We start from the raw sequence: 25,540 nt of genomic DNA, 5'->3' as shown, positions 1-25,540 counted from the left end.
CTGCTGTGGCCTCTCCCGTTGCGGAGCACAGGCTCCGGACGCGCAGGCTCAGCGGCCATGGCTCACGGGCCCAGCCGCTCGGCGGCACGTGGGATCTTCCCGGACCGGGGCACGAACCCGCATTCCCTGCATCGGCAGGCGGACTCTCAAGCACTGCGCCACCAGGGAAGCCCAGGGCATTTTTAAAGGGTCATCGCCCGACCCTCCCATACAGGGGAGGGAGAGCAGAGAAGACTGGACATCATGCCCAATCTTGGTGTTACAGGGAAAGGCTGAGTTTATCACTGTCCAGGGCCAAAATCTGTCAGAGAACTGGAGTCACAGGCACCTCACACCCACACACTTGGTGCTGAACAATGGTCAGTATCACACAAACACATAGCCACTCTTAGGCTTCACAATGAAACACGATCATAGACACTTCCACAGCCTTATACACAGGCACAATCGCACACCCACTAAGGCACACACAGTCTCACAATCTACTCACCACCATGACACACAAAGACACATTCAAAATTGTGTATTTTTAGCCCGCTCGCGCCAGCGCGCAAAAACCCAAGGCTCTCTGGACACGCCCTGTCCCCGCCCCGGACTCCCAGACCCCTCACCTTCTGCCTCCCCGTGGTCGCGTCCGGGGCCCTGCGGAGCTAACGACCTCGCCACGACGTCAAGAGAGACGCAACGCTGGGCCGCTGTGCACTCTGGGAAATGTAGTCCAGAGCCAGACCAGCTACAGAGAAGATGGCGTCCTCATACCTCAGAGTGTGGACTTGGCGCGTTTGACGCTGCCCTCGGGAGGCTTCAAAGAGTGGGGTGCGGTTCCGGCTCCAAACCTTCCACCAGCCTTGAGCTGATCTTCTTTCAAGGCAGAAGTACTCACACTGAGAGCATCATAATCACAGGAAGAGGCCGCCAAGTTCGCGTGGGAAAGACAGACGGAGAGACATAGAATGTCGACCAGCAAAGCCTTAAGGGAAATGTAGTCCAAGGCCGGAAAAGCGGCGTTGCTGTCGATAGAAGGTAATCAGATAACAGCCTGCGCTTGGCCGCGGTGACCGTGCGGGCCGCATCGCGGAGATTTCTGGGAGTGCTCTCTCGGCTTCGGAGTGCGCAGGCGCAGCGCACCGAGTGGACATTTTGGTCTTTGTCCGCGGGTCAGTCCGGCCCCTGGGTCCACGTGGCGCGAAAATAGGAGGTGGGATGTGGGTGTCTTGGGCCGATGGGGTCTGGGAGGTTGAAGAGAAGGATTCTAGATCTATCGGGGTGCGGCGAGAGGGTGGGGAGTGGGTTTAAGAGCTTCTGGCCTACATGTAGAGTGGGGGTGGGGGCCTCTGAGGAGGGTTCGAGCGTGCATGACCCTGAGTTTGACCGCAAGTTTGATCGGATGTTTGAGATTGAGGAAGAAACTGTGGGTGCAGCATTGTGTATGGTTGTTTCTAAGAGAGAGAAATGTAGGAAACCAGCATTGAGAGAATAACATCCGAGCGGCACTTGCCGTGTCGAAAGTGCTGATAATAACGGTGCCGTCTTCCTGGCTAGTTTACTTGAAGATTTGAAGGGGGATATAAAAGCTAAGTGGTAAATACTTTTTAAATGGACTTTTGTATAAAAGCGCGTTTGTTTTTAATTGGGGTAGAGGGCAAATCACCGTGGTATATTTTTTTAAACAAGCAAAAATATTTCAAAGATAATTTTTGTTAGGGGGAGCCTGATTCAAACGGTCTCAAATATCCTGATCTTTGGGGTACTTTAATAGGTCTCCTGTTAATTTAGAGTAAGTATCAGCCTTACGTTTTGAGAATCAGTGTCATATAGTGCAGAAGGCCGAGGACTGGGGAGTCAAGGGTTTGGGGTTCTAGGTTCGGCACGGTTATCTTCGTTCTTTGAAAAAAAACTTAGTTCCTGCAGTGTTTTATCCATGAGTCTGGACTAGTTAGTTGTCCTAACTCCTAAATAAGTGGAGGTGTTCCCAGGTTGTATGGATTTTGTGAAGTAGCGAAAAAGTCTAAGGAATCCACCTTCAGTTATCCTTCACGTTATTGTAAATAATTGGGGACCAAATCAATATCTACAAATCAGTAGACTTCAAATAGACAAACCACAGCCAGTTAGAAGGTATAATAGAAGAAAACCATTATTTACAAGAACAATTTTTTTTAAATTGAGGAAAAAACTTAAGAAATGTGCAGAACTATTGGAAAAGAACTTTAAAATACTGCTAAAGGGCATAAGATGTGAACAAATATACAGTGTTTTTCAATAGGAAGATATCTTAAAGAAGTGTGTGCAAATTTAATTTAAGTAAATTTATTAATGTTATCCCAATAAAAGTATTCACAGGTTTTTTTTTTTTTTGGACCTAGGTAAGCTGATTCTGCACTTCATATGGAAAAATAGACAAGCTAGAATAGCTAGTAAAACTGAAAAAGGAAAGCATTTGGGGTGTGGGGAGGTGGGAGCCCAAGGGTAACATTTTACTTTTTTTTTTTTGACCACTCCCCTGGGCTTTTGTGATGTTAGTTCCCCAACCAGGTATTGAACAGGCACCCTCAGCAGTGAAAGCGCAGAGTCCTAACCACTGGACCACCAGGGAATTCCCCCAACAGTAACATTTTAAATCCTCAGAAATTAAAATAGTATTGGTATTAGCAGGAAGCAGGCCTATGAAGGGCAATTCAGCAGTTTGTATAATAACTACAAATGTATTTTCTTTTTGACTTATTTTACAGATGGAAATTCATTCTTCAAATGTACCTGAATTTACATGAAGTTGTACAGGTACAAGGTTGTTCATTGCAGCAGTGTTTCACATAGGAAAAGATTAGAAACAATTCATGCCTATCAGTAGGAGATTGGTTCAATAAAATTATGATGTATGTATACAACAGAATAATTTGCAGCTCTATAAGAATGAGGAGGAAGCTTTCTGTATACTGACACTGAAATAACTCCAGAAAGTATTGTTAAGTGAAAAATGCAAGATGCAGAATGTATGGTATGCTTCATTTGGAGTAAGAAAGGGGAGAGATAAGAATATATACCTGTATTTGTTTCCTTTAAGAAACAAGATCCACAAGAAACTAGTAAGAGTGGCTACCTCTGTTGGGGGTAGAGGTACTGGCATAGATAGGACAAGGGCAAATAGCTTTCTATGTTTTGTTTTTTTTTCCCCTAACTATATGAATTTAGTATATATTCAAAAGTCAAAGTAATTTTTTTTTAAAAGGAGGACATAGGCCATAGAACCAGACTCTTTCCTCTGCCACTTTGTACCTTGGTGACCTTAGGCAGGTACTCCCTTGTGCATCAGGTTCTCATCCAGTATTATAGAGAAAATAATAGTATCTGATTCACGGAGTAGTTGTGTAGATGGAGGAGTTCTAAAGAATAGTGCCTTATTACTTAGTAGTACTGGATAAACTTTAAGTAGTACTATTATTACTATCTACAGAATAATACTTCCTCAGAAATAATGCCATTTGCAGCAAGGTGGATGGACCTGGAGATTATCATACTAAGTGAAGTTAAGTCAGACAGAGAAAGACAAATGTATGATAGGCAGAATCTTAAAAAAAAATGATACCAATGAACTTATTTGCAAAGCAAACACTCAGAATGAATTTATGGTTACCTGCAGAGGGAAAGTGTGTGTGGGGGGCGGGGGGTGGTAGATTGGGAGTTTGGGATTGACGTGAATATAGTACTATATTTAAAGTAGATAACCAACAAGGACCTACTGTATAGCACAGGGAACTCAGCTCAATATAATAACCTAAATGGGAAAAGAATTAGAAAAAGAGTGGATACTTGTATGGGTGTAACTAAATCACTTTGCCGTACACCTGTAACTCGCACATATTGTTAATCAACTATATTCCAATATAAAATTAAAATTTTTAGAAAATTCAGAAAGGGACAAAAAATTTCCTCAGAAACAGTACAGTCATTCTTACTGTTTCTGGTAAAAAATTTCTGAAAGATACAGATATGTAGATGCTCTTTTTAAATTTCCATGTTTAAGCATTTTTTTTTGACATTTTCTTTTGTAACTGGAAAGAGGAAGGTAGAGTTCTTTGTTCAGGTTACATTCATCCTTAGAAATTCATCACTGCCTCCTTCATAAGATTTGTTCTTTGATTTCTATGATGGTTACTTTCTCATGGTTCTAATTCAGAGCCTCTGATGATATTTTAAAAAAATCCTACTTGTGACCTGTTTTGGGTCAGACTACATCAGAGGTGATCTTCAAATTGCATAACATCAGGAGAGAAATATATGACTGGTCCACCATTAGTGATTGTATTTTCCCCTTTATGACCAAAGTGCAATCTGTATGGTTTCATAATTTGGCACGGTACAAATGTCCATTCCCCATCAATCATTTAATGAATGGTTTTAACACCAATAAATAATCCTTAGCTGAATCAATAATTTCTTCAAGGTTGCAAAGTGATTTTCTGTTTTTTTTCATTTCTTTTACATTTATTTGATTGCTACTTCAAATTGTGTCAGATTTATCCTGGCTTTTTCTTTAAGCATCATTTTAAAGTTGTGCTCTAATAACTGCAGCTAGTTTTGTTTTGTTTTTTTGTTTGTTTGTTTGGTTTTTTTTTTTTTTTTTTTGCGGTATGCGGGCCTCTCACTGCCGTGGCCTCTCCTGTTGCGGAGCACAGGATCTGGACGCGCAGGCTCAGCGGCCATGGCTCACGGGCCCAGCCGCTCTGCGGCATGTGGGATCTTCCCGGACGGGGGCACAAACCCGCGTCCCCTGCATCGGCAGGCGGACTCTCAACCACTGTGCCACCGGGGAAGCCCTATTTTTTTGATAGTCATATTGTCAAAGTTTTAGTCAGTGGACTTTCCTTCATGCTAACTCCTGTCTCATTTTAACTTGCTCCCATTTAACTTTGAAAGCTATCTTGCACTCCAGGCCCATCTTGTACCTTCTCTCCCAGACTTGGAAATAGCTATTTCTTCAAGGAGCTCTGGTTCCTTTTACTGGAGAGTGGTATTGGAGACCAAGATCTGGGTGCTGGATGTTTGTTCTCCCCCCCCCCTCCCCTCCCCTCCCCTCCCCCCTCCCCTCCCCTCCCCTCCCCCCGTCCCCTCCCCTCCCCTCCCCTCCCCTCCCCTCCCCTCCCCCCACCTCCCCTCCCCTCCCCCCCTCCCCTCCCCTCCCCCCTCCCCTCCCCCTCCCCTCCCCTCCCCTTCCCCCCTCCCCTTCCCCCCTCCCCTTCCCCCCTCCCCTTCCCCCCCTCCCCTCCCCTCCCCCCCTCCCCTTCCCCCCCTCCCCTCCCCTCCCCCTCCCCTCCCCTCCCCTTCCCCCCTCCCCTTCCCCCCTCCCCTCCCCTCCCCTTCCCCCCCTCCCCCCTTCCCCCCTCCCCTTCCCCCTCCCCTCCCCCCTCCCCTCCCCCTCCCCTCCCCCTCCCCTCTTTCGGCTTCATTGGCTTCATTACTTTTTCCAGTTGCGGAGATTGGGGGCCACTCTTCGCAGTGGTGCGCGGTCCCATCGCGGTGACCTCTCCTGTCGCGGAGCATGGGCTCCAGGCACGCAGGCCTCAGTTCTGGTGTGTGGGCTCAGCAGTTGTGGCTTGTGGCCTCCAGAGCACAGGCTCAGTAGCTGTGGCGCACGGGCCCAGCCATTCTGCAGCATGTAGGATCCTCCCGGACCAGGGATCGAACCCATGTCCCCTGCACTGGCGGGCAGACCCAGGGAAGCTCCTGGATGTTATTTTATTGCTTCAGAGGTAACATTGTTTCAAGGCCTTTTCAGAGACGGAACTAGAAAACCCATTTTGAAAAATCATGAGTTCATATTAGTATTTATAATTCAGTTTAAATGGTTCAGTACTTTTACCTCATACTTAGCTCCTAACTGTATTTTATAGTAAAAATTTTGGAACAGGTTAGTATAAGTATGGGATTATTTGCTTTATTCTGCACTATTAAAAAATGGTTTCAAAAATAACAATGTTGATAGTAGTAACCATAAACATACTGTATCATGTGAAAATTTTCTTTGTAGCTATTTTTGTCCTTAGAATGCATCCCACAAAAGGTGTGTAGTCAAAGTTCTCTGTTCTAAAGTCATTTGAAATAAATCTTTTCTGTGAGGAATTATGTTACCAAGTTAATGTACAGTTGAGTCCATTTGTTTCAGTTTGTTTTCAAGTTCAGGGATTGCTTTTTTTAAAAATGAATTTGATCATATAAAAAGTAAATAATACATTTCTGTGATTCAACAAAAACTGTATCTCATAGCGATATCTCATTCTGCTCCCCTCCCTATCACATTCTTCTCTGTCCCAGTTAAATATAGTTTCTTGTTATTTTGTTTCTTTATCCTTCAAGTAGATTTGTTTTGTTTGTTGGGCCATTCGTGTATATTTATTCTTCCCTCCTATCCCCCACTGTCCTTACGTAAAAGATGTACTATGTACATCTGTGTTCCTCACTTTCTTCACTTAACAATATGTCCTGGAGATATCCTTTATTAATCATTTTATATATATATATAAATATATATATATTTTTAACTGCCTTATAAATAAGATGCCATTGTGTGCGTGTACCGTAGTTGATTCTGCTGTTGGACATTTGGGTTGTTTCCAATCTTTTGTTGTTACTGCAGTAATGAATAATTTTTCATCTGTGTCATTTTGTACCTATGCAAGATTATTTCCAAAGTATGCAAGATTATCTCCAAAGTAGATTGCTACAAGTAGAATTGCACATAGGGCTAAGTACTTTCATTTCCATTAGCAATCTACAAGAACACCTTTCCTCCTAGAACCTTATCATCACAATGTAGAGTTGAATATTTTTTTTGCCAAAGGAATGAGTGAAAATTGGTATCTCAGTGTAGGTTTAATTTACATCTCTGTTATGGGTGAGGTTGAGTATCTTCCATATGTTTAAGGGCCACATGTACTTATCTGGCGCTCTGTTCATATCCTTTTCCTCCTTTTACTATAGGGTGTCTCTTTCTTCTAGGAGCTGTTAAATTACATTAGAAAGGTTAGCCCTATGTGAAATGAGTTGCAGTTTTTTTGTTTTGTTTTGTTTTGTTTTTGTTGTTGTTGTTGTTGTTTTTCCCCGGTACGGTACGCGGGCGTGTCACCGCTGTGGCCTCTCCCTTTGCGGAGACGCGCAGGCTCAGCGGCCATGGCTCACGGGCCCAGCCGCTCCGCGGCACGTGGCATCTTCCCAGACCAGGGCACAAACCCGTGTCCCCTGCATCGGCAGGCGGACTCTCAACCACTGTGCCACCAGGGAAGCCCTGTAAATTTGTGTTTTGATATTATTCACAATGGTTTGTTTTTTTAAACCATGTGGAATCAGGAGGTTTTTATTTTTATGTAATAGATTTATCAGTCTTTCCATTTATGGTCATAGAAAGCCTTTCCCACTCCAAGTTTCATCTGTACTTTCAAATCCTTAAAAGATTATAATTTCTATGGGTTTTCGTATCCTCGTGTATGATATTTAGGTTTGCATCCAGGTTTATGTTTTTCCAATAGGCTACCCCGTTCTTCCAACACCATTTATTAAAAGGCCTTAACTCTACTATTTTAAGATTCCATTTTGATCATATACTAAATTCTCATGTTTTTGGTCTATTTCTGGACTTTATATTCTCATCCATCTTACAGCCTATATTCGTGTACCAATATTTATCTTTTTAGTATGGATGCTTTATAATTTTGTTTTAATATCCATTATAGCTACTCTTATTGCTTGTCTTTTACAGTTTCCTAATTCTTTTTTATTTTTTTGTGTAAACTTTAGAATCAGCTTGTCTAGTTCTAGAAAAAAACTTACTGATATTGCATTAAATTTTGTAAAATAATTTAGGGAAAGGGACATTACATCTTTATAATGTTAAATATTCTTGTCCATGTACATATGTGTTGTATATATTCCAGTTTACTTTTGGGTCTTCTAGAGTGTTTTAATTTCTTCATATAGGTTTTAGACACTTTTTACTAAGTTTATTTCTAGATACTTTTATCTTTTATATTACTGTCATGAATAGAGTCATTGTGCTATATATAAAGCTTGTTGAATTCTTTTATATATATATAAATTTATTTATTTATTTATTTTTGGCTGTGTTGGGTTTTCGTTACTGTTTGCAGGCTTTCTGTAGTTGCTGTGAGTGGGGGATTCTCATTGCGGTGGCTTCTCTTGTTGCAGAGCACAGCCTCTAGGCGCATGGGCTTCAGTAGTTGTGGCACGCAGGCTCTAGAGCGCAGGCTCAGTAGTTGTGGCGCACAGGCTTAGTTGCTCCGTGGCATGTGGGATCTTCCTGGACCAGGGTTCAAACCCGTGTCCCCTGCATTGGCAGGCGGATTCTTAAACACTGCACCACTAGGGAAGTCCCAAAGTTTGTTGATTTCTATAAGTTAATTTTATTCCCTGCTTAACTTACTGAATTATTGTTTATAATTACATTTTGAAATGAGGCAGTGGGCATCCTTATTATTTAGAGTTTAATAAAAATGCCTTCAATATTTTTGCATTAGATAAGATGCTGGCTTTCGTGGTCAGATATAGATTATGATTACCTATATATGTATAAATTACCCATGCTGCCTGGGTCTCTGGGGATGTGAGTAGAAACAAAAACCAATGGCGGAGACTACTGCTATGCCTCAGATACAACAACCAGGAAAGATCACATTAATCAAGTAAATAAAAATCCCTCTAAACTCTGATAGCTGCAGTCTTTAAAAAAGTCAAATATAGGGCTTCCCTGGTGGCGCAGTGGTTGAGAGTCCGCCTGCCGATGCAGGGGACACAGGTTCGTGCCCCGGTCCGGGAAGATCCCACATGCCGCAGAGCGGCTGGGCCCGTGAACCATGGCCACTGAGCCTGTGCGTCCAGAGCCTGTGCTCCCCAACGGGAGAGGCCACAACAGTGAGAGGCCTGCGTACCACAAAAAAAAAAAAAAAAAAAAAAGTCAAATATAACAAAAATAAGATATCCACTCTGATTTTCTTTCAATTTCCTCCTTTTGGGTGACCATTTCTTAAATCAGTTTCTCTATTTATCTTTTGTGTTCTTTTTATAGCTTTGCTTGCTTCTTAAAGTTTTTATGTCTTTTTAAAAAAATTAATTTTGTTACATTGTGTTTCATTTTTTATCTACTTGTGGCAGTAATTTTCAGGTGAGTTTAACTGTTGGAAAATTATGCTGTTCATTGCCACTGTTTGCTTTAAAGCATCCTTGTATGGACACAGACAAAATATTTTGTGTTTCTCATGTTTGTATGAGGTAGATATTCATAGACAAGTACCAGGAAAAAGGAAACATAGTAGCATTCTATACTTCAAAGATCATGTGCCTCTTCTAGTGTTTAAAAGCAGAGGGCTTCCACACCTTCTCTGGCTAGATGACCCTAACCTGGTTGAGGCCGACTTTTATCTCCATCTCTCTGTTTCCCATAAATCTTCATAGTACTTGCCTTCCAGGATGATGCATTTGCTTTTTTTTTTTTAATATATAAATTTATTTATTTATTATTTTGTTTTTGGCTGTGTTGGGTCTTCGTTGCTGTGCGTGGGCTTTCTCTAGTTATGGTGAGCGGGGGCTACTCTTTGTTGCAGTGTGCAGGCTTCTCACTATGGTGGCTTCTCTTGTTGCGGAGCAAGGGCTCTAGGCGCACGGGCTTCAGTAGTTGCGGCGAGCGGGCTCTAGAGCGCAGGCTCAGTAGTTGAGGCACATGGGCTTAGTTGCTCTGCAGCATGTGGGATCTTCCTGGACCAGGGCTCGAACCCATGTCCCCTGCATTGGCAGGCGGATTCTCAACCACTGTGCCACCAGGGAAGCCTGCAGGTACTTTTTAAGCCTGCTCTTTCTGCTTCCCCTGCAGTCTCTTTCTGTTTAATCTAGGTCTTGGCTTTCATTATTTCCGTCTTAGGGTAGGTCTACTCGTTCTGTAAGGAAATACTAGCTGCAGATTTCTGAACTCCTTAAGTCCTGAGTATCTCTCTCAGCGTTTCGAGTTCTTCCTAGGCTTCTTTGTAACTTCTTTAGGCCTCCTGTTTGGGTTTCCCTTTGGCAGAGGTAAATGGAGTTTAGGGGTTTGTCTCTTTTTTTCTTTTGTTGCTAGTCTCGTTGTTCATAATTAGACTTCACTACGACATTTCTCACTCAGGGTGAATCCCTCATTCTGAGAATGAATATTTGCTAGTTATTTCTGAGATCTCTTACCTCAAAGACTTCTCGCCATTATCTAGTCTTACTTGCTACACCTATTATACTATTGTGGTTCCTGTACCACTTCGGCAATTTTGGGTTTTGGGGCCGCACTTACAAATAATTTAGAGTTAACATAAATTCTCTCTACTAGTTTCACTACAGATGTAGTGTATGGATTAGCTTCTTGCCCCCTTGTTTCACCCTCCCCATTACCCCATTATTCTTGATGTTTTATATGGTTTTCAGGAAAAGTATTTGAAAGATTGAAACTGAGCATCCACCATGCTCCTGTGAAACCTTTCCTTGTGTCCTTGACCTTTGGTGTTCCTAGGATTCCATCCTTGACCATCTTCATGTACTGTGTATGTTCTCTATAAGCAGTCACAGTAGTATTTCACCTGTCTTCAACAGCAGTGATATTCTGACAACTGACAAATTCCCATTTCCATTCTAGGCTGTTCTAAGCTCCTAATTTATATATGCAGTTGTATAATGGATATACTTGCCTGCATGATCCTCAGAAACCTGACACTCTGAATGTCCAGAAGATCAAACTTGATCTCCTTTTGCAGGCTGTTTCTAGGCAACTCGCCCTCTCATGTTTATTGCTGTGTACATTACTGTTTAAAGCAGGCTGTAAGCCTTCCATCTGCCACACCCCAGTACAAGCTGGTGACCAAGCTTTTTCAACACACGTAGTAGATAGAGTGTATAAGTAGTAACATGTTTTTTTAGGATTTTGCTTTTTTTTAATGATTTCAACTTAAGTTGCATGTACCCTTGCTAGAGAAGGGTACATGTGCAGAGGAGTCCCATATACCCTTTACCCAAATTCATCAATCATTTACTTTTTTATTGCTTTATTTTTCCTTCTCTTATTCTCCAAATATGTGTGTAAATTTTTTTTCTGAACTATTTGTGACTAAGTTGTATACCTGCTTCCTTTATCTGCAAATACTTCAGCATAAATTTTCTAAGAACAAGGACATTCTTAATACATAACCATGGTACAGTAATCAAAATCAGAAAATGTAATGCCAATACTATTGTTTAATTCAAAATCCATATTCAAATTTTGTCCATTGTCCCAATAATGTTCTTAAAAACGTTTTTTTGAATGTGTGGATGAACATATATTTACAGGACATTTTTAGTATATAGTTTCTTTCAGAGTATATTGCTAACAAAGTAAATATTAGAACTCCAGGAAAACTTCAGTTTTTATTCCTGAATACTGTCAAGAACAACTTTATCCATGTGGCTTAGTTCTGTTAGGTGTATGTTGTTATAGTCATAGATGTGAGTATTGAATTTCATCCAGGAATAAGGGCCACAGTTAAAATCCACTTAGGAGCCTACATAGGAATGTGGTGCTAGAGAACAGTAGCAGCCATGTAAGGTATGAACAGCTTTTCCTATGTAGGTCAGATTTTCAAAATACATTCCCTCTTTCTTCCTCCATTTCTGGATGTGTGGAGCCTTAAAAGGTTTAATGAGTGTATGACTTTGAAATTCAGGACCCAAATAGTCCCTTTGCTCATATAGTTGTGTGTGCTTTAATCTCTAAGACAAAAAGTCATTACTTTGTTCTTTTTCACAGGGTCGCTTCCTTGTGCATTCCTGGAGACTGCACCTTCCTCATCCTTCAGAAGGCCAGGAGGCCCCAGGGCTCAGCCTGAGTTATAGGACAGAACTTTGGCTCCAGCATTAACATTCTAGTGCTGTGTCATTTCCCCAATAGCAGGTTATAAGCTGGCCAAGCTGTATGTGATCCTCTGTTGAAGCAAGAAGACGAACTCTGGATGGTGGAGAGAGAAGTGTAAAGGAAATTTTTCCAGGTGAGTGCATCACAACCAGGCAGGTCACAGTTGTTCATTCGGCATTGCCACCTCTGAAATGCTTTCAAGGATGTTTTCTTACAGATCCTAGTCTTAAAGTATCACTTGATATGAATTCTTTAGAAACCTGAAGGACATTTCCAGTCATTTTTTCTTTTAGTAGTCTACTCCTTTAATCAGATGCTAGAGGACCAGGTTCCCCTCTTACCTTTATTCTGCATGTCAGCACTTGGCATTTCATTTGTACTGCTCTGTGTGATTGTTCTCTTTCACGATGCTCTCAGTCTCATATCCCCTGATGTGTATAGACTCCTTTCCTTGAGCATTCTTTTATGTGTCTTAAGTCTTTACATATTATCTGATATTTAGGTTCCTTTTTATTACTTACCAATTTCTCTCATTCTTTTAGTGGTTAAATGCCTCAGCATTATATTTTACATCTGTAATCACACTTCCTGTTGTCTTCTTATCCAACGCCCCCATTATACATCAACAAACTCCTGCCTCCCTCCCTTCTGCCCCCATGTTCCTCTTTTAGAAGTTTTTGCCTTAGAAGTCAATTCTGCCTGTCTGCTGTGTGTATGTCTGGATGTATGAATCTGTATTTGTTTTTTAATGTAATACATGAATTTGTAAAAATTTTTGAACATCAGGTATACAGTGAAAAAGTCTGCTGTTCTGACCCTGAGTCCTGTAGTTCTTTTTCAAAGATGCAGTCACTTTTAAGAGTTTCACATGTATCCTTCTTGAGGTAGTCTATGAATAAACCAGCATATATTATGTATCTGTGCTGCAAATATGAATATATATAAGCCCTCAGTTTTCCTTTTCATGTAAATGGTGGTATGTATTCTATTGTGTACATAGTTTTCTTTTTTTCTCTATCAACATTTAATTTGTTTAACCTATCTCGTACTAATGGACATTTAGGTTGTTTCCAGGCTTATGCAATTGAAGATGCAAGTGCATATACTTGTTTATATTGCTTTGCAGAGATGTGCAGATATAGTTACATCATAATTTACTCTTAAGTGGAAGTGCTGGGTCAAAGTTATGTTTATTTATAGATTTGATAGAAATAGGTACATTGTTCTCAAGAAAAGTAAACCAGTTTACATTCTACCAACATAGTATATTCGTATATTCAATAAGTATTTACTGAATGATTTGTATTTGGCCCCAGTTCAATTACTAGGGAAATGTCAGTGATCAAAGCAGTCAAAAATTCCTCCCTCTTGAGGCCTATATTCTAATTGGGGAAGACAGACTATGAATAAATAGGTAAAAGATATATTCTGTCAGTTGGTGGTAAGTCCTTTGCAGAAGAGTAAAGCAAGGAAAACTGGCATAGAGAGGGCCAGTTGGGGGGTTATAATTTTAAATAAGTTGGTCAGGGAAAGGTCTCGTTAAGAGGATGGCATTTAAGAGTATGAGAGTGGGGTGTGCAGTATTTGGTGGAAGAGCATTCAGCCAGAAGGAACAAAAAAGTCTTAAAAACCCTGAGGCTGAAGCGTGCTGTTCAAGAAATAATGATCAGGGCAGTGGGCTGGAGCAGAGTCAACAAAGGGAATAAGAATAGGTTTGGTTAGGTTAACAGGCCAAATCATAGACTTTGGCCTTTATTCTGAGTGATTTTGGGAGACCATCAAAGGGTTTTGAGGTAAATCACCAAATTGTATGAAGCCAGTAGTAAAGCAATAAATATTGTTAAATACCATAATTCAATTATCCCTTGTGGCTCAAGCCACCATTAGATGCTTTGCAAGTTGGCAAGGTATCAAAGCTGAGTGTATACAAGTTTGCTGACATATATGGAGGAAGAGTCACTCTACTCCTCTCTGCTTAATAACCCTTCTCTAAACATTGGTTCTTCTCTCCTTGGCAGATAGAACTGCTTTCCTTTTTTTATATTTTCCCCTGCTCCTCCCAGGCATGTGAAGCTGAAGGAATTCTGGGTTCTTTATTTTTTTTTAATATTTATTTGGTTGCGCCAGTTCTTAGTTGTGGCTTAGTAGCTCCTTAGTTGTGGCTCACTGGCTCCTTAGTTGCAGCTTGTGTCCTCCTTAGTTGCGGCACTGCTCGTGAGCTCTTTAGTTGGCAGCTTGCCGGCTCTTTAGTTGTGGCATGCGAACTCTTAGTTGCAGCATGAACGTGGGATCGAGTTCCCTGATCAGGGATCAAACCCAGGCCCCCTGCGTTGGGGGCTTGGAGTCTTAACTACTGCACCACCAGGGACGTCCCAGAACTGCTTTCCTTTAAGAGCCTGTTAGGATAATTGAGATTGTAATATGCTCTACCACCAAAAAAAAATATTCTAATAAAAATGAAACATTTTGGGAAAAAAGCAGGGGGGTTTGAGGTGAGGAGTAAAAAGATCAGAATTACAGTTTTGGCTGCTATAAAGAAAACATGGTAGAGGATTAATGGCAGGCTATTGCAGTAATCTAGGTAGTAATTGTACTTAGTGACACGTAGTCAGATTCTTAAGATATTTTAAAGAAACAGCTGACAAGATTGACTTATTTTATGTTGGTTATGAGAGAAAGAGGAGTTGCTGATGACTCTTTAACTAGAAGAGGATGAGTTACCATTTACTGAGATAGGAAGACTTTAGGAATTTTGGGAGATAGATCAAGAGTTTTCTTTTGGACTCGTTAATTGTGACATATCTACTGGTCCATCATCTAAGTGCATATTCAGGTAGACAGCTGGATGCACAAGTCAGGAATTTAGGGAGATAAAAAGTTGTGATGACTTCTGTTTTGCTGTACTAATAAGCTGCTTTATTCAGTGATGGTGTCTCTGCATTTCCTTGCTCAGTCTTAACTTTTCTTACCACTCAGGGATGTCAGTGTGTCCACCAAGTCTCCTGCATCCAGCCTACATTCCTGGATTCTGTTGTTAGAAACAAGGAGGTGGTGATAATGGCCCTTGAAGCTGTGCCTTTTATTTTTGGAGAGCATTGTGCATGAGAGCTCTTCCTAAAAACAGCAATGGCAGCTGCCCACTCCTATCCTTTTTCATAAGACATTAGAATTATACCTACTTCCTACTCTTTTTTTTTTTTAAATTTTTATTGGTACGTGGGCCTCTCACTGTTGTGGCCTCTACCATTGCGGAGCACAGGCTCCGGATGCACAGGCTCAGCGGCCATGGCCCATGGCCCCAGCCGCTCCGCGGCATGTGGGATCCTCCGGGACTGGGGCACAAACCCGCGTCCCCTGCATCGGCAGGCGGACTCTCAACCACTGCGCCACCAGGGAAGCCCCCTACTTCCTACTCTTATCAACAATGCAGTTTTCCTTTTTTTTTTCCTCTTTATCTTTCTCCTTCACAGGCATAAAGTGAGCAGAGATGTCTTTATCATTTTAGAAGAAAGCATCTATTTATGTTATGTTTGAGTCCCTCCTCTAGGAATTCTCTCCCACTTCAGCTTGATTGGTGCTTTGATGGCCTGAGATGTTGCTTTTTCTGTCTTAAGTGTTTCCTTATCTTTTGCGCCCTCCCCCCCATCCTCTTATTGGAGGTGGCTTCTGGAACTCTGCATTCTGCCTTTCCTCCTTCCTTTTATAAACTGATTCCTAGAAAGTGACTCATTGATTCTCAAGTTAGAAGTAACTCTTTCTATAAATATCAATTTTTATTTTGGCACCTCCAGCCTTTTTGTCTTGCCCACCATAATTTTACCTGTTTATGGGATAAATAACTGTCCAGTTGACTTCATTTTCATTGTGTCAGACCATGAAATCATTAATATCCTACCCAAATGAGAGATTTCAGCTCATTATTTCAGGTCCAGATGTTACTTCAAACCATTTTCTAATTAGGTCTGGATTATTTCTTTTCTTATGGTCCTTGTGATATGGCCAGTCAATCCTTTTAAAAGATATACTTTGCTCTGATCAAGAGAGGGCATATTAACCATGTGAATATAAATGTGAACATATTTCCTTTCTATAAAATTATTTGAATCTTTGCCTTTGATTATGAAATACCCTACCTATTCAGTTCCTGCTTATTTAAACCTGTTACTTCCTCTTTTTTTGATCTCCCCTCTGATTGTCCATCCTGCTTCACATTTTCCACAGAAATTCAAAAGTCCTTAGTAAATACCATCTTACGTGTTTTTTTGTTTTTATGTCTGGATCTCTTATGAACTTGTTGAAAGGAAGGCCCATGTTTTATATTTTCTGTTTGCAGTTTTGATTACACATGTGGTAACTTGTTAAATAATCTGAATTATTATTGTGGAAGGTTTGTTTTTTTAATCAGTTCTTAACATCTTCAAACATCATGCAACACTGATAGAAGAGTACAGTGATTTCCTCTATACCCACCACACAGATTCAATAGTTAGTATTTTGCCATGTTTGATGTATCTGTATCCCAGTGCATGTGTATTGTGTGCACTACAGCACACAAACAGCATGACATTTCACTCCTAAAAAATTAAGTAAGCGTTTTCTAAAAATACTGGCATCCCTCTATATAACAAAAATACTGTTATCACACCTTAGATGATTAGTCATAATGTGCTAATATTATGTAATAGTCCATATTCAGATTCCCCAGTTATCTCCAAAATACTTTCTATAGATTTTTTCTTTTTTTTTTTGGCCTCTTCAAGCCTTGTGGGGTCTCAGTTCCATGACCAGGGATGGAACCCAGGCCACAGCAGTGAAAGCGCCAGATCCTAACCACTAGATGACCAGGGAGCTCCCTCTATAGCTTTTTTTTAAATACCAGAATCCAGTCAAGGTTTAAACTTTGGGTTTGGTTGTTGTCTTTTTAGTCTTTAAACTCTAAACTGTCCTCCCCTCCTTTTTCCCTCCTTGGTAATGCCACCTATATTTTAAAAATACTTGCTATCAGCAATCCAAAGAAAAGAGTGGAGCTGTTACTGCAATCCAGCATCTCAGATTATAGTTAGCATGTTAAGACTTAGCTACATACAAATTTGGGTTTAAAAATATTTCATATGCAACACATTTTAAGAAAAGTGAATGTGATTGTGATTAGTAGTTAAGGGAAAGATGTTTAGAAGTAAGAGACAAGATTGGAGAAGTCTTCTTAAGAGCATGTTACTGGAGCTGCTTCCAGGAGGTTCTGTGGATTCTAAGAAGTGTAAAAAATACGAGGGGATCAGGCTAAGCCAAAGGATATAAGGAACATAATATGTGTAATTGTGACTCACTGATTGCATATTTAACATGCTTGGCAGGCTTTTCCTCAGGGCCTCTGAACTTAACTACTGCTTAGAATGCTCTTCCTCCAGATCACTCTTTCTTCCTTCATGTCTTGAATCTTGCCTTCTCAGAGGCCGCTCCATCTGAAATTGAAACTCTATCCCTTCCCTAATTTTATCCCATAGCACTTAAAAATTGTTAACAAACCATCTCCTTTATTTGTTTATATTTGTCTCTGTCCACTAGAATGTAAACTTGATGGTTGCAGAAAATTTTGTCGGTTTTGTTCAGTACTGTTTATCCCTGGAGCTTAGAACTGTGCCAGGCACATAGTAAGGAAAGAAGGTATTTGTGGAATGAATAATGAGAACTCTTCACATTTTTTCTTTTTCTTACATAACAGCTTTATCAAGATATAATTCAGATAACCAAATCTACCCTTTTAGGGTATACAGTTCAGTAGTTTTTAGTATATTCACAAAGTCGTGCAGTTATCACTGTATCACATTTTCATCACCACAGAAGGAAACCCAGTACCCAATAGCAATAAAATTTACAGTCCTAAAACTTGAGGACCCACAAAGAGCTTTGGTTTATTATGTGGACTTTTGTGATGTTTACTTTATTTAACAAAAAATTGAAACTTTTAGAAACATTTATTAATTTTTAAAAAACCCATTACATACAAACTTATATTAAGTTTCTTAATAAAAATAACAATTTTCCAAAATAAAAAAATTTAGTGAGAAGAGTAGCAGTGTTTTGCATGTTTGTAAATATCTTTATTGTCTGGCTTAATAGGAGATAGCAGAATCTGCTATTGTAACCTGTTGTTTTGGTTGAAGTATATTAAAAAATTGTGGCTTCACACAAGATGTAGTTAGAAAAGGGAGAAGTATTTTAGTAGCCTTTTCAGATAATTGTGAATATTCTTTGGTACTATACCAACTCTTGACAAGTGATCATTTTTTTTTAAGATTAGCCGTAATGTGAAATTTGAAACACATTTTTTGTTCTCACATAAAATCCATTGGTTTGTCTTAAACTTTGAATGGATCTCTTACCCATGCATGATTTTGTAATATCATGCATTTGTCTGTTGAATTATGGAGATCTTTAAAATGTTGATGTATCTCATTATACAATATCAAAACATCACAGTTTGTTAACATCACCAGTCTCATTAGAAAAGTTTTTTAAGTATTGGGAAGCTTTCAGTCTCATGGTGGAGGATTTGTGGTTTTCCAAAATTCTAATTTTTGTTTGAAAACTCGAATTCTATCATTGGCAACATATACTGTCAGTTGTTTTCCTTGAGATGATGTCTTACTTTGTTCTGTCTGAAGGAAGTTCCTGGCAAACAATACCCAAGGCTTAATAACCATAGTTTGTAAGGCATTTATTAATTTATTTAAAGCAAAGTGCTCCATAAAATAAGGTAAAAAAATGGTGCTTCATGAGAAGAGTGGCTAGGTTTAGCTCACAACTTAGATGATTTGCCCAAGTGCTTTCCCTTGCTTGGTTTCCTATATTTAGCACAGACTCCCCTGGACTTTCTTCAGAATAGTTCAAAGCCCTCTCAATACTTGTTTCCACATGGTCAAATGCATTGGGAAATCTCCTTCCATTTTTCCCCTTAGAGATATTACTTCTAGAATTTTTGTCCTCCTGCTTCAGTCTAGACTGGCTGTACTCTGACTTGAGAGTCAGCTCTTGCCTTGTAGCTTTTCATCACCATTATCATAGAAATTTTCTTCATTTTTTCCCCTATGCATCCCCTCTTTTTTGGATTCTATATCTGTTGCCTTCTCTACTAATTTTGGTGGAACACATCTTCTAGTACCATCCTGGGAGAAAAGGTGCATTTTGCATATCTGAAAAATTGATTTATTTGACTGTCTTATTAGATTGATAGGCTAAGCTTAAAATTTTTCTCTCAGAATTTTATGTCTAGCTTCCTGTCTTTCTGTTGGGAAATTTTATTCTGATTCCTTTTTTTTTTGAATGATATATGTTCTTTTTTCTGAAAGCATTTATGGCCTCTTTTCTGTTTTGAAATGTCACAGTGATGTGTCTAGGTATGCATCTTTATTATTCATTGTGTGGGGGTACCAAGTGGGACTTTTAAGAATTCTAGAGAGGACTTCCCTGGAGGTCCAGTGGTTGAGACTCTGCACTTCCACTGCAGGGCAAAGAGGTTCGATATTTGGTCAGGGAACTAAGATCCTACATGCTGTGTGGTGTGGCCAAAAAAAAAAAAGTAAAGCAAGAAAAAAGGGGCTTCCCTGGTGGTGCGGCAGTTGAGAGTCCACCTGCCAATGCAGGGGACACGGGTTCGTGCCCTGGTCCGGGAGGATCCCACATGCCGCGGAGCGGCTGGGCCCGTGAGCCATGGCCGCTGGGCCTGCGCCTTCGGAGGCTGTGCTCAGCAAAGGGAGAGGCCACAGCGGTGAGAGGCCCGCGTACAAAAGAAAGAAAGAAAAAAGAAAAGGGGAAAAAAAGTCTCGAGAGGGAATTCCCTGGCATTCCAGTGGTTAGGACTCCGTGCTTTCACTGCTGAGGGCTGGGTTGGATGCCTGGTTTTAGGGGGCACTAAGATCCTGCAAGCCGAGGCGTGCCCCCCCAAACAAACAAACAAAACTTCTGCTAGGAAATGACACTTGGCACCTGTGCTCATATTAACAGTATGACCCCTCTGCGCTTACGAGACCCTGTTATTGGTGAATGGTAATACAGTCTGCTTTACCACCTTCCCCCTCACCACACCCTCAACCCCAGTCTTAATTTGTAAGGGAACAGCTTCTTTCTCCTTGCTTACAGAATCCTGTTATTGTTTCACTGATAAAATATCTTCTCATAACTGTGATTGGTTTTTAAGGTTTTTGTTTGCCGTGCCTTTCCTTTATTTCCTTAGACTTTGTTTTTTCTCTCAGTGTTGATCCGTCATGTTAGTGGGGTTCCTCTAATGTGGGTGGAACACTGGCTGCACAGTCATACTTAATAGTGTTTCACTAAAACGTAAGCTCTTTCATGCCTGGGTGCTTCTAGTCATCTGGTAGGCTTTAGTGGATGAAAAACAGAATGCCTCATGGACTCAGGGTCTCCTCCTGCAGGAGTGTTATACTGCCTTACTCTCATGAACTCAGGTGTGGCCAGGTACTTCGTTTCAGAAAAAAAAAAAAAATGAGTACAAGCAACAAGTATCATCTTAGATGGTGGTGGGCATCCTATTTAAGTTTTTCACTGGCCTTTCATTTTGTCCAGAAAAGGGTCCTTTCATATCCTGCTTACAGGTTGCCAGCATTTTTTGGCATCAGCTGCATAATGGAACTGGAGGTTTCAACCATATTACATATAGATCCCATTGATTTCAGTATAGCACCTGTCATCTCATTTGTTGAGTGTCCCTGAGACTAGAGCTACTCTGATTAAATTTCTGCAAAGAATAACTTCCATTTCTTATAGAGGAGTGGTCCTTTGTCCTCCTGACTGACAGTAGAGGTCCAGCTGCAACTCACACAATCTTTTTTTTTTTCACTCAGCAACCATCCTTCATTCCTTTTGAGATACTTGATTTCCCTTCATTTCCTGAATCTTTCTGATATTTTGTGGCACAAATTGGCTTGCTTGACAGTGGCATCCTCTTCTGGAATACCTTTATGTTATTCGAACTTCCTCAGCTCTTCTGTGTGTTGAAAATCTTCCATGTACTTTATGTTATCAAAAATTTTGTTAATACCTGTGTGTATTGATGTCTCCTGTCATATTCTTTTTTCTTGTGAGTTTGTACCATTTTCCCTTTTCTTGTCATTTTAATGGAGTTTCAGAAGGAAGCAATTGATTTTTCCTTTTTCCATTTCTTAGGAATCCCAGGTAGACTTTCTCAATTTTATGTGGTCATCTCTTTATCCTGTTTGTTAATTCCTCATTTTTTGTTACATTCAATTTGCTGGATTATGAAATAAGATTATTTTTCAAGAATAATCTAAGCTTTATGTACATATGAATGTTAATTTTCAACCAGGGGTCCTCTATAAGGGTTTCCTTCTTAAAATTTAGTCGGAGACATTGGTCATGAGGATTCTTTCATACTGTTGAGGTGGGCTACCCGAGTTCATCCCCAAAAGCACAATCTGAAATTTTATTACTAGTAATGGGAAAATCATAAATAATGATGATAACATAAAGCTAACATTTATTGAGTGCTTACCATGTGCCAGCCACAGTTCTAAGCACATTGACTCCTGTAAATGATGATTCTTTGTACTCCATTTTAGAAGAAGCCTGAGAAGATGATGAGCAGATAGAGAGGCAACAAGACTTGGGAGGCAAGTTGCATCCAGCTCCAGTAAAGTACAGACTGAGGAAAAAAGCAGTGAATATAAGAAAATTGGAAAAATACTTCCTCTGATCTCAGACCTTATATCTTTTAAGGCAACACATTTTTCAACTTAACCTAGAAAGAGTTTGAAACATAATTTAGACTTAGTTGTGTAGGAAAGAATCATCAATTAGTTTGGAAATCCTGCCACAGCTTACTCTTTGTGGTAATAACCCCCTTTAGGTGTAAATCAGTGTGGAAATGCCTTCATTTAAAAAATTTTGAACCCCATATGATATCAGAGCATTCATACTGGAGAGAAAACCTATGAATTTACTGAATGTGGTAAAACTTTCACTCACATGTTGCACCTCATAAATGTAGAAATCAGGCTGGAGAGAAACCCTGTGCTTCTAAGGAATATTAAAAAGTCTTTAGCTAGATAACAAATCTCATTGAGTAGAAGAAAATTCATACTGGAGAGAAATCAGTGAATGTAACAAAACTTCATTTGAGTATTAGAAAATTTAGAGTTGAAGAGAAAGCTTTGAAGGTACTAAGTATGATAAAGTTTTCTCTTGAACCTTATCTCTTACTCTGCATTTGAAAGGTCATACACAGAGAAGCCCTACAAATGTAAGAAATGTGGAAATACCTTCAGCTAAAAGTAAATTCTCATTCATCAAAAAATTCATACTGGAGAGAAATCTTGTGAATGTGGGAAAGCTTCCATTCAGATGTCACACCTCAGTCAGCAGAGAATTTGTAGTGGGGAAAACCCCTTTGCCTGTAAGGTATGTGGGAAAGTCTTCAGCCACAAATCAACTCTCACTGAGCATGAGCATTTTCATAATAGAGAGAAACCTTTTGAATGTAATGAATGTGGAAAAGCATTCAGCCAAAAGCAGTATGTTATTAAACATCAAAATACCCATACTGGAGAGAAGCTTTTTGAATGTAATGAATGTGGAAAATCCTTCAGCCAGAAGGAAAACCTTCTTACCCATCAGAAAATTCACACTGGAGAGAAACCTTTTGAGTGTAAGGATTGTGGGAAAGCTTTCATTCAGAAGTCGAACCTCATCAGACACCAGAGAACTCACACAGGAGAGAAGCCCTTTGTATGTAAGGAGTGTGGGAAAACTTTCAGTGGCAAATCAAACCTTACTGAGCATGAGAAAATTCATATTGGAGAGAAACCCTTTAAGTGTAGTGAATGTGGAACAGCTTTTGGTCAGAAGAAGTACCTCATAAAACATCAAAATATTCACACTGGAGAGAAACCCTATGAATGTAATGAATGTGGAAAAGCCTTCTCTCAGCGAACGTCACTTATTGTACATGTGAGAATTCATTCAGGTGATAAGCCTTATGAATGCAATGTATGTGGAAAAGCCTTCTCTCAAAGTTCATCTCTTACCGTGCATGTGAGAAGCCATACAGGTGAGAAACCCTATGGTTGTAATGAGTGTGGGAAAGCTTTCTCTCAATTCTCAACCCTTGCTCTACATTTGAGAATACACACAGGTAAGAAGCCTTATCAATGTAGTGAATGTGGGAAAGCTTTCAGCCAGAAATCACACCATATTAGACACCAGAAAATTCATACTCATTAAAAACCTGTGGATATCATGAAAGGTGTTCATCAGGAACTTACATCTCATAACTTGTCAGAAATAATCATTCTGAAGGAAAGCATCACAAATGAGAGAAACAAAAGCTAAAAACTTAAAGGATACCAGAGAATTCATCCTGAAGAGAAAGACATTTGTATGACAATATCCAGTAAAAAAAAAAACAAACAGCAAAGGTAATGCTGAAACTTTAGATGCATTTCCACTAAAATTGGGAATGGAAAACATGTTTAACATTGCCATCTGCATGGATCTGGAGATCTTCACCAATGTAAAAAAATAAAAGTTGCAAGTATTAGAAAGGAAGAGACCTTTATGGTATTGATTTAGCAGAACAAGAGATTCTGGAAACACCTATGCATTTATTAGAATTTATAATATAGAAATGGCATCAGGAGATGAGAATATAATGGGACTATTTAAAAAATGATTTGGAGGTAGTTTGTTCTCCAAGGGGAAAGAAAAAACACGAACTATACACAAAGGTAAGATCCAAGGGGGTTAGGTTAAAAACAGTAATATGAAAAAGCTATATACTAAAATGGTTATGACCTTGGGAGTTGGGAAACATTCCTTATAGCAAATTGAAAAACACCTAGCAATTCTACTCTGAGTTTGTATGCTCAGGAAATGTGTACCAGGCTATTTACTGTGGCATGATATGTAGTAGTCATAAATTGGAAACAACTTAAATGCCCATCAGCAACAAAATGGAAAATACTTATGATGGAATACTGTATATCTGTAAAATGTAATAAATGAGATCTATATGTATTACAGAGAAAGATCTCAAAAATCATGTTGAGGGGGAAAGATAAAGTTGCAGGATGACATATAATACAATGACAGTTTTGTAAATTTGAATAAAACTTCCCTCAAAATTTCAGTGCTATATATTGGTAATGGATACATATATGTACGTATGTTTTTTAAATGTTTTTGAAATGGTTTGGAAGGATACAGACCAAACTCTTGATAGTGGTTGCCTGTGAAGAGTGGAGAAGGGAAGGGAATGCGTGTGGGAGAGGGGGGGATTGGAGGGGACTTCAGTTTTATATATAAACGTCCATTTCTCTTTAAAAAAAAAAAAAGACTGCAAGAAAATATATTGAAATACTGGTTAATTCTGGATTGTGGTATATGGATATCTTGTCTTATTTTTTTGTACTTTTCTGTATTTTTAAATTTTCTCAAAATTAACAAGAATGGGGGTGAGGATGGGAACACTGTACCTATAGAAATCATGTTCTAATGGATTCATTCACAATCAGCTACTAAACTTTTTATAGAAAATATTTCTAAAATTTTATCAATGAGTGGATGGACTTGCTCTCTATGTAGTATGAAATTATCTATTTTATTAAAATTTAAAATGACAGCATAATCCAAATCTGTTTTAATTTATTTTTACATGATATAGTGTACACTATATGGTCTACACGTTTCTAACACTATTTTGTGACATATCATTTGAGCTTAGGAATTTTTAAGAACATTTAGTTTAAATAAGGATACACACACAGACTTCATATAATTTGTGTTTTTCAGATAAACTGACTTTGGAATGACCATTTTCCTGTCCTGTAAATTTCCATGGGAACAGCATATGCATTAAAAGTAAAGGTTTTGATTATTTCATTTTAAAAAAGAGAAACCATTCAACTTCCCAGAATGTTCACAATTCGAGTTAAATGCCAACACCTGGATCTCAGTTTTAACCTGCAGATTATTTATTTCCACCCCCTGCTTTGACAAATACACCTTTTTTGTTTGTTTTTTCCAGCTCTACTCTGGTATAATTGACAAATAAAATTGTAAGATATTTGAAGTGTACAACATGAGAATTTGATATACGTATACACTGTGAAGGGATTCTCCCCATCAAGTTACTGTTTCTTTTACAAAGGTGGAGAGGATGTGATGGGTATGAAAAACGTGGTTCAGACTCTGGGCAGAAATCTATTGTGTAAACCAATCCTTCCTGAAGGTGCTTATTATTTAGTCCCTCATCACAATGTAACTTTATATAAATAATGTTTTAAGATTTTCTTGAATGGTGAACATCAGCAATACAGCATTTGAGGTTGACTTTTTAAACTGCTTTTTAAAAAGCTGTTAAGGACTTCCCTGGTGGTCCAGTGGTTAAGACTACATGCTTCCAATGCAGGGAGCATAGGTTCGATCCCTGGTGCAGGCTTCAATCCCTGGTTGGGGAACTAAGATCCCAGATGCCATGTGGTGCAGCAAAAAAACCAAAACAAAACTCTTTAACTCAGTTAAATGCCACAACATTACTGTGTATTTTTTATTAGCCGTTTTGGAGGAATGACCATGACTTAAATACGTCTTAGTCCT

At 39.5% G+C, this 25,540-nt stretch overlaps 2 protein-coding genes and 1 long non-coding RNA gene across 13 annotated transcripts in view; 1 reads left to right on the top strand and 2 right to left on the bottom strand.

Moving 5' to 3' along the window:
• ZNF565 (zinc finger protein 565) overlaps positions 1 to 1,081 on the bottom strand; it is a 34,089-nt gene extending 33,008 nt beyond the window's left edge. For 2 of the 3 annotated variants that reach the window (XM_067019135.1, XM_059045045.2), the window contains exon 1: positions 612 to 1,081. The gene's annotated coding sequence lies outside the window, so the exon portion shown is untranslated. The remainder of the gene's footprint in view (positions 1 to 611) is intronic. The other variant, XM_067019136.1, reaches the window with a different exon arrangement.
• Positions 1 to 25,021, top strand: part of ZNF146 (zinc finger protein 146) — a 69,531-nt gene extending 44,510 nt beyond the window's left edge. The window contains exons 1-4 of one of the 9 annotated variants that reach the window (XM_067019198.1): positions 721 to 1,023; positions 2,733 to 2,781; positions 11,807 to 12,044; positions 21,508 to 24,569. In XM_067019198.1, the coding sequence (XP_066875299.1) occupies positions 22,289 to 23,167 (879 nt within the window). In that variant the 5' untranslated portion in view covers positions 721 to 1,023; positions 2,733 to 2,781; positions 11,807 to 12,044; positions 21,508 to 22,288 and the 3' untranslated portion in view covers positions 23,168 to 24,569. Of the gene's footprint in view, positions 1 to 718; positions 1,199 to 2,732; positions 2,782 to 11,806; positions 12,045 to 21,507 lie in introns of those variants that run through there. The other 8 variants (XM_067019197.1, XM_059045077.2, XM_067019204.1 and 5 more) reach the window with 8 other exon arrangements.
• LOC136793034 (uncharacterized) overlaps positions 19,208 to 25,540 on the bottom strand; it is a 37,092-nt gene continuing 30,759 nt past the window's right edge. The window contains exon 3 of the long non-coding RNA XR_010837761.1: positions 19,208 to 21,590. This is a non-coding gene — a long non-coding RNA (uncharacterized lncRNA). The remainder of the gene's footprint in view (positions 21,591 to 25,540) is intronic.

This window comes from Kogia breviceps, chromosome 18, assembly GCF_026419965.1.
Source record: "Kogia breviceps isolate mKogBre1 chromosome 18, mKogBre1 haplotype 1, whole genome shotgun sequence".
NCBI classification, from domain to species: domain Eukaryota; kingdom Metazoa; phylum Chordata; class Mammalia; order Artiodactyla; family Physeteridae; genus Kogia; species Kogia breviceps.
Note: the sequence above shows the minus strand (reverse complement) of the source record. Positions and strands in the feature narration are given on the sequence as shown.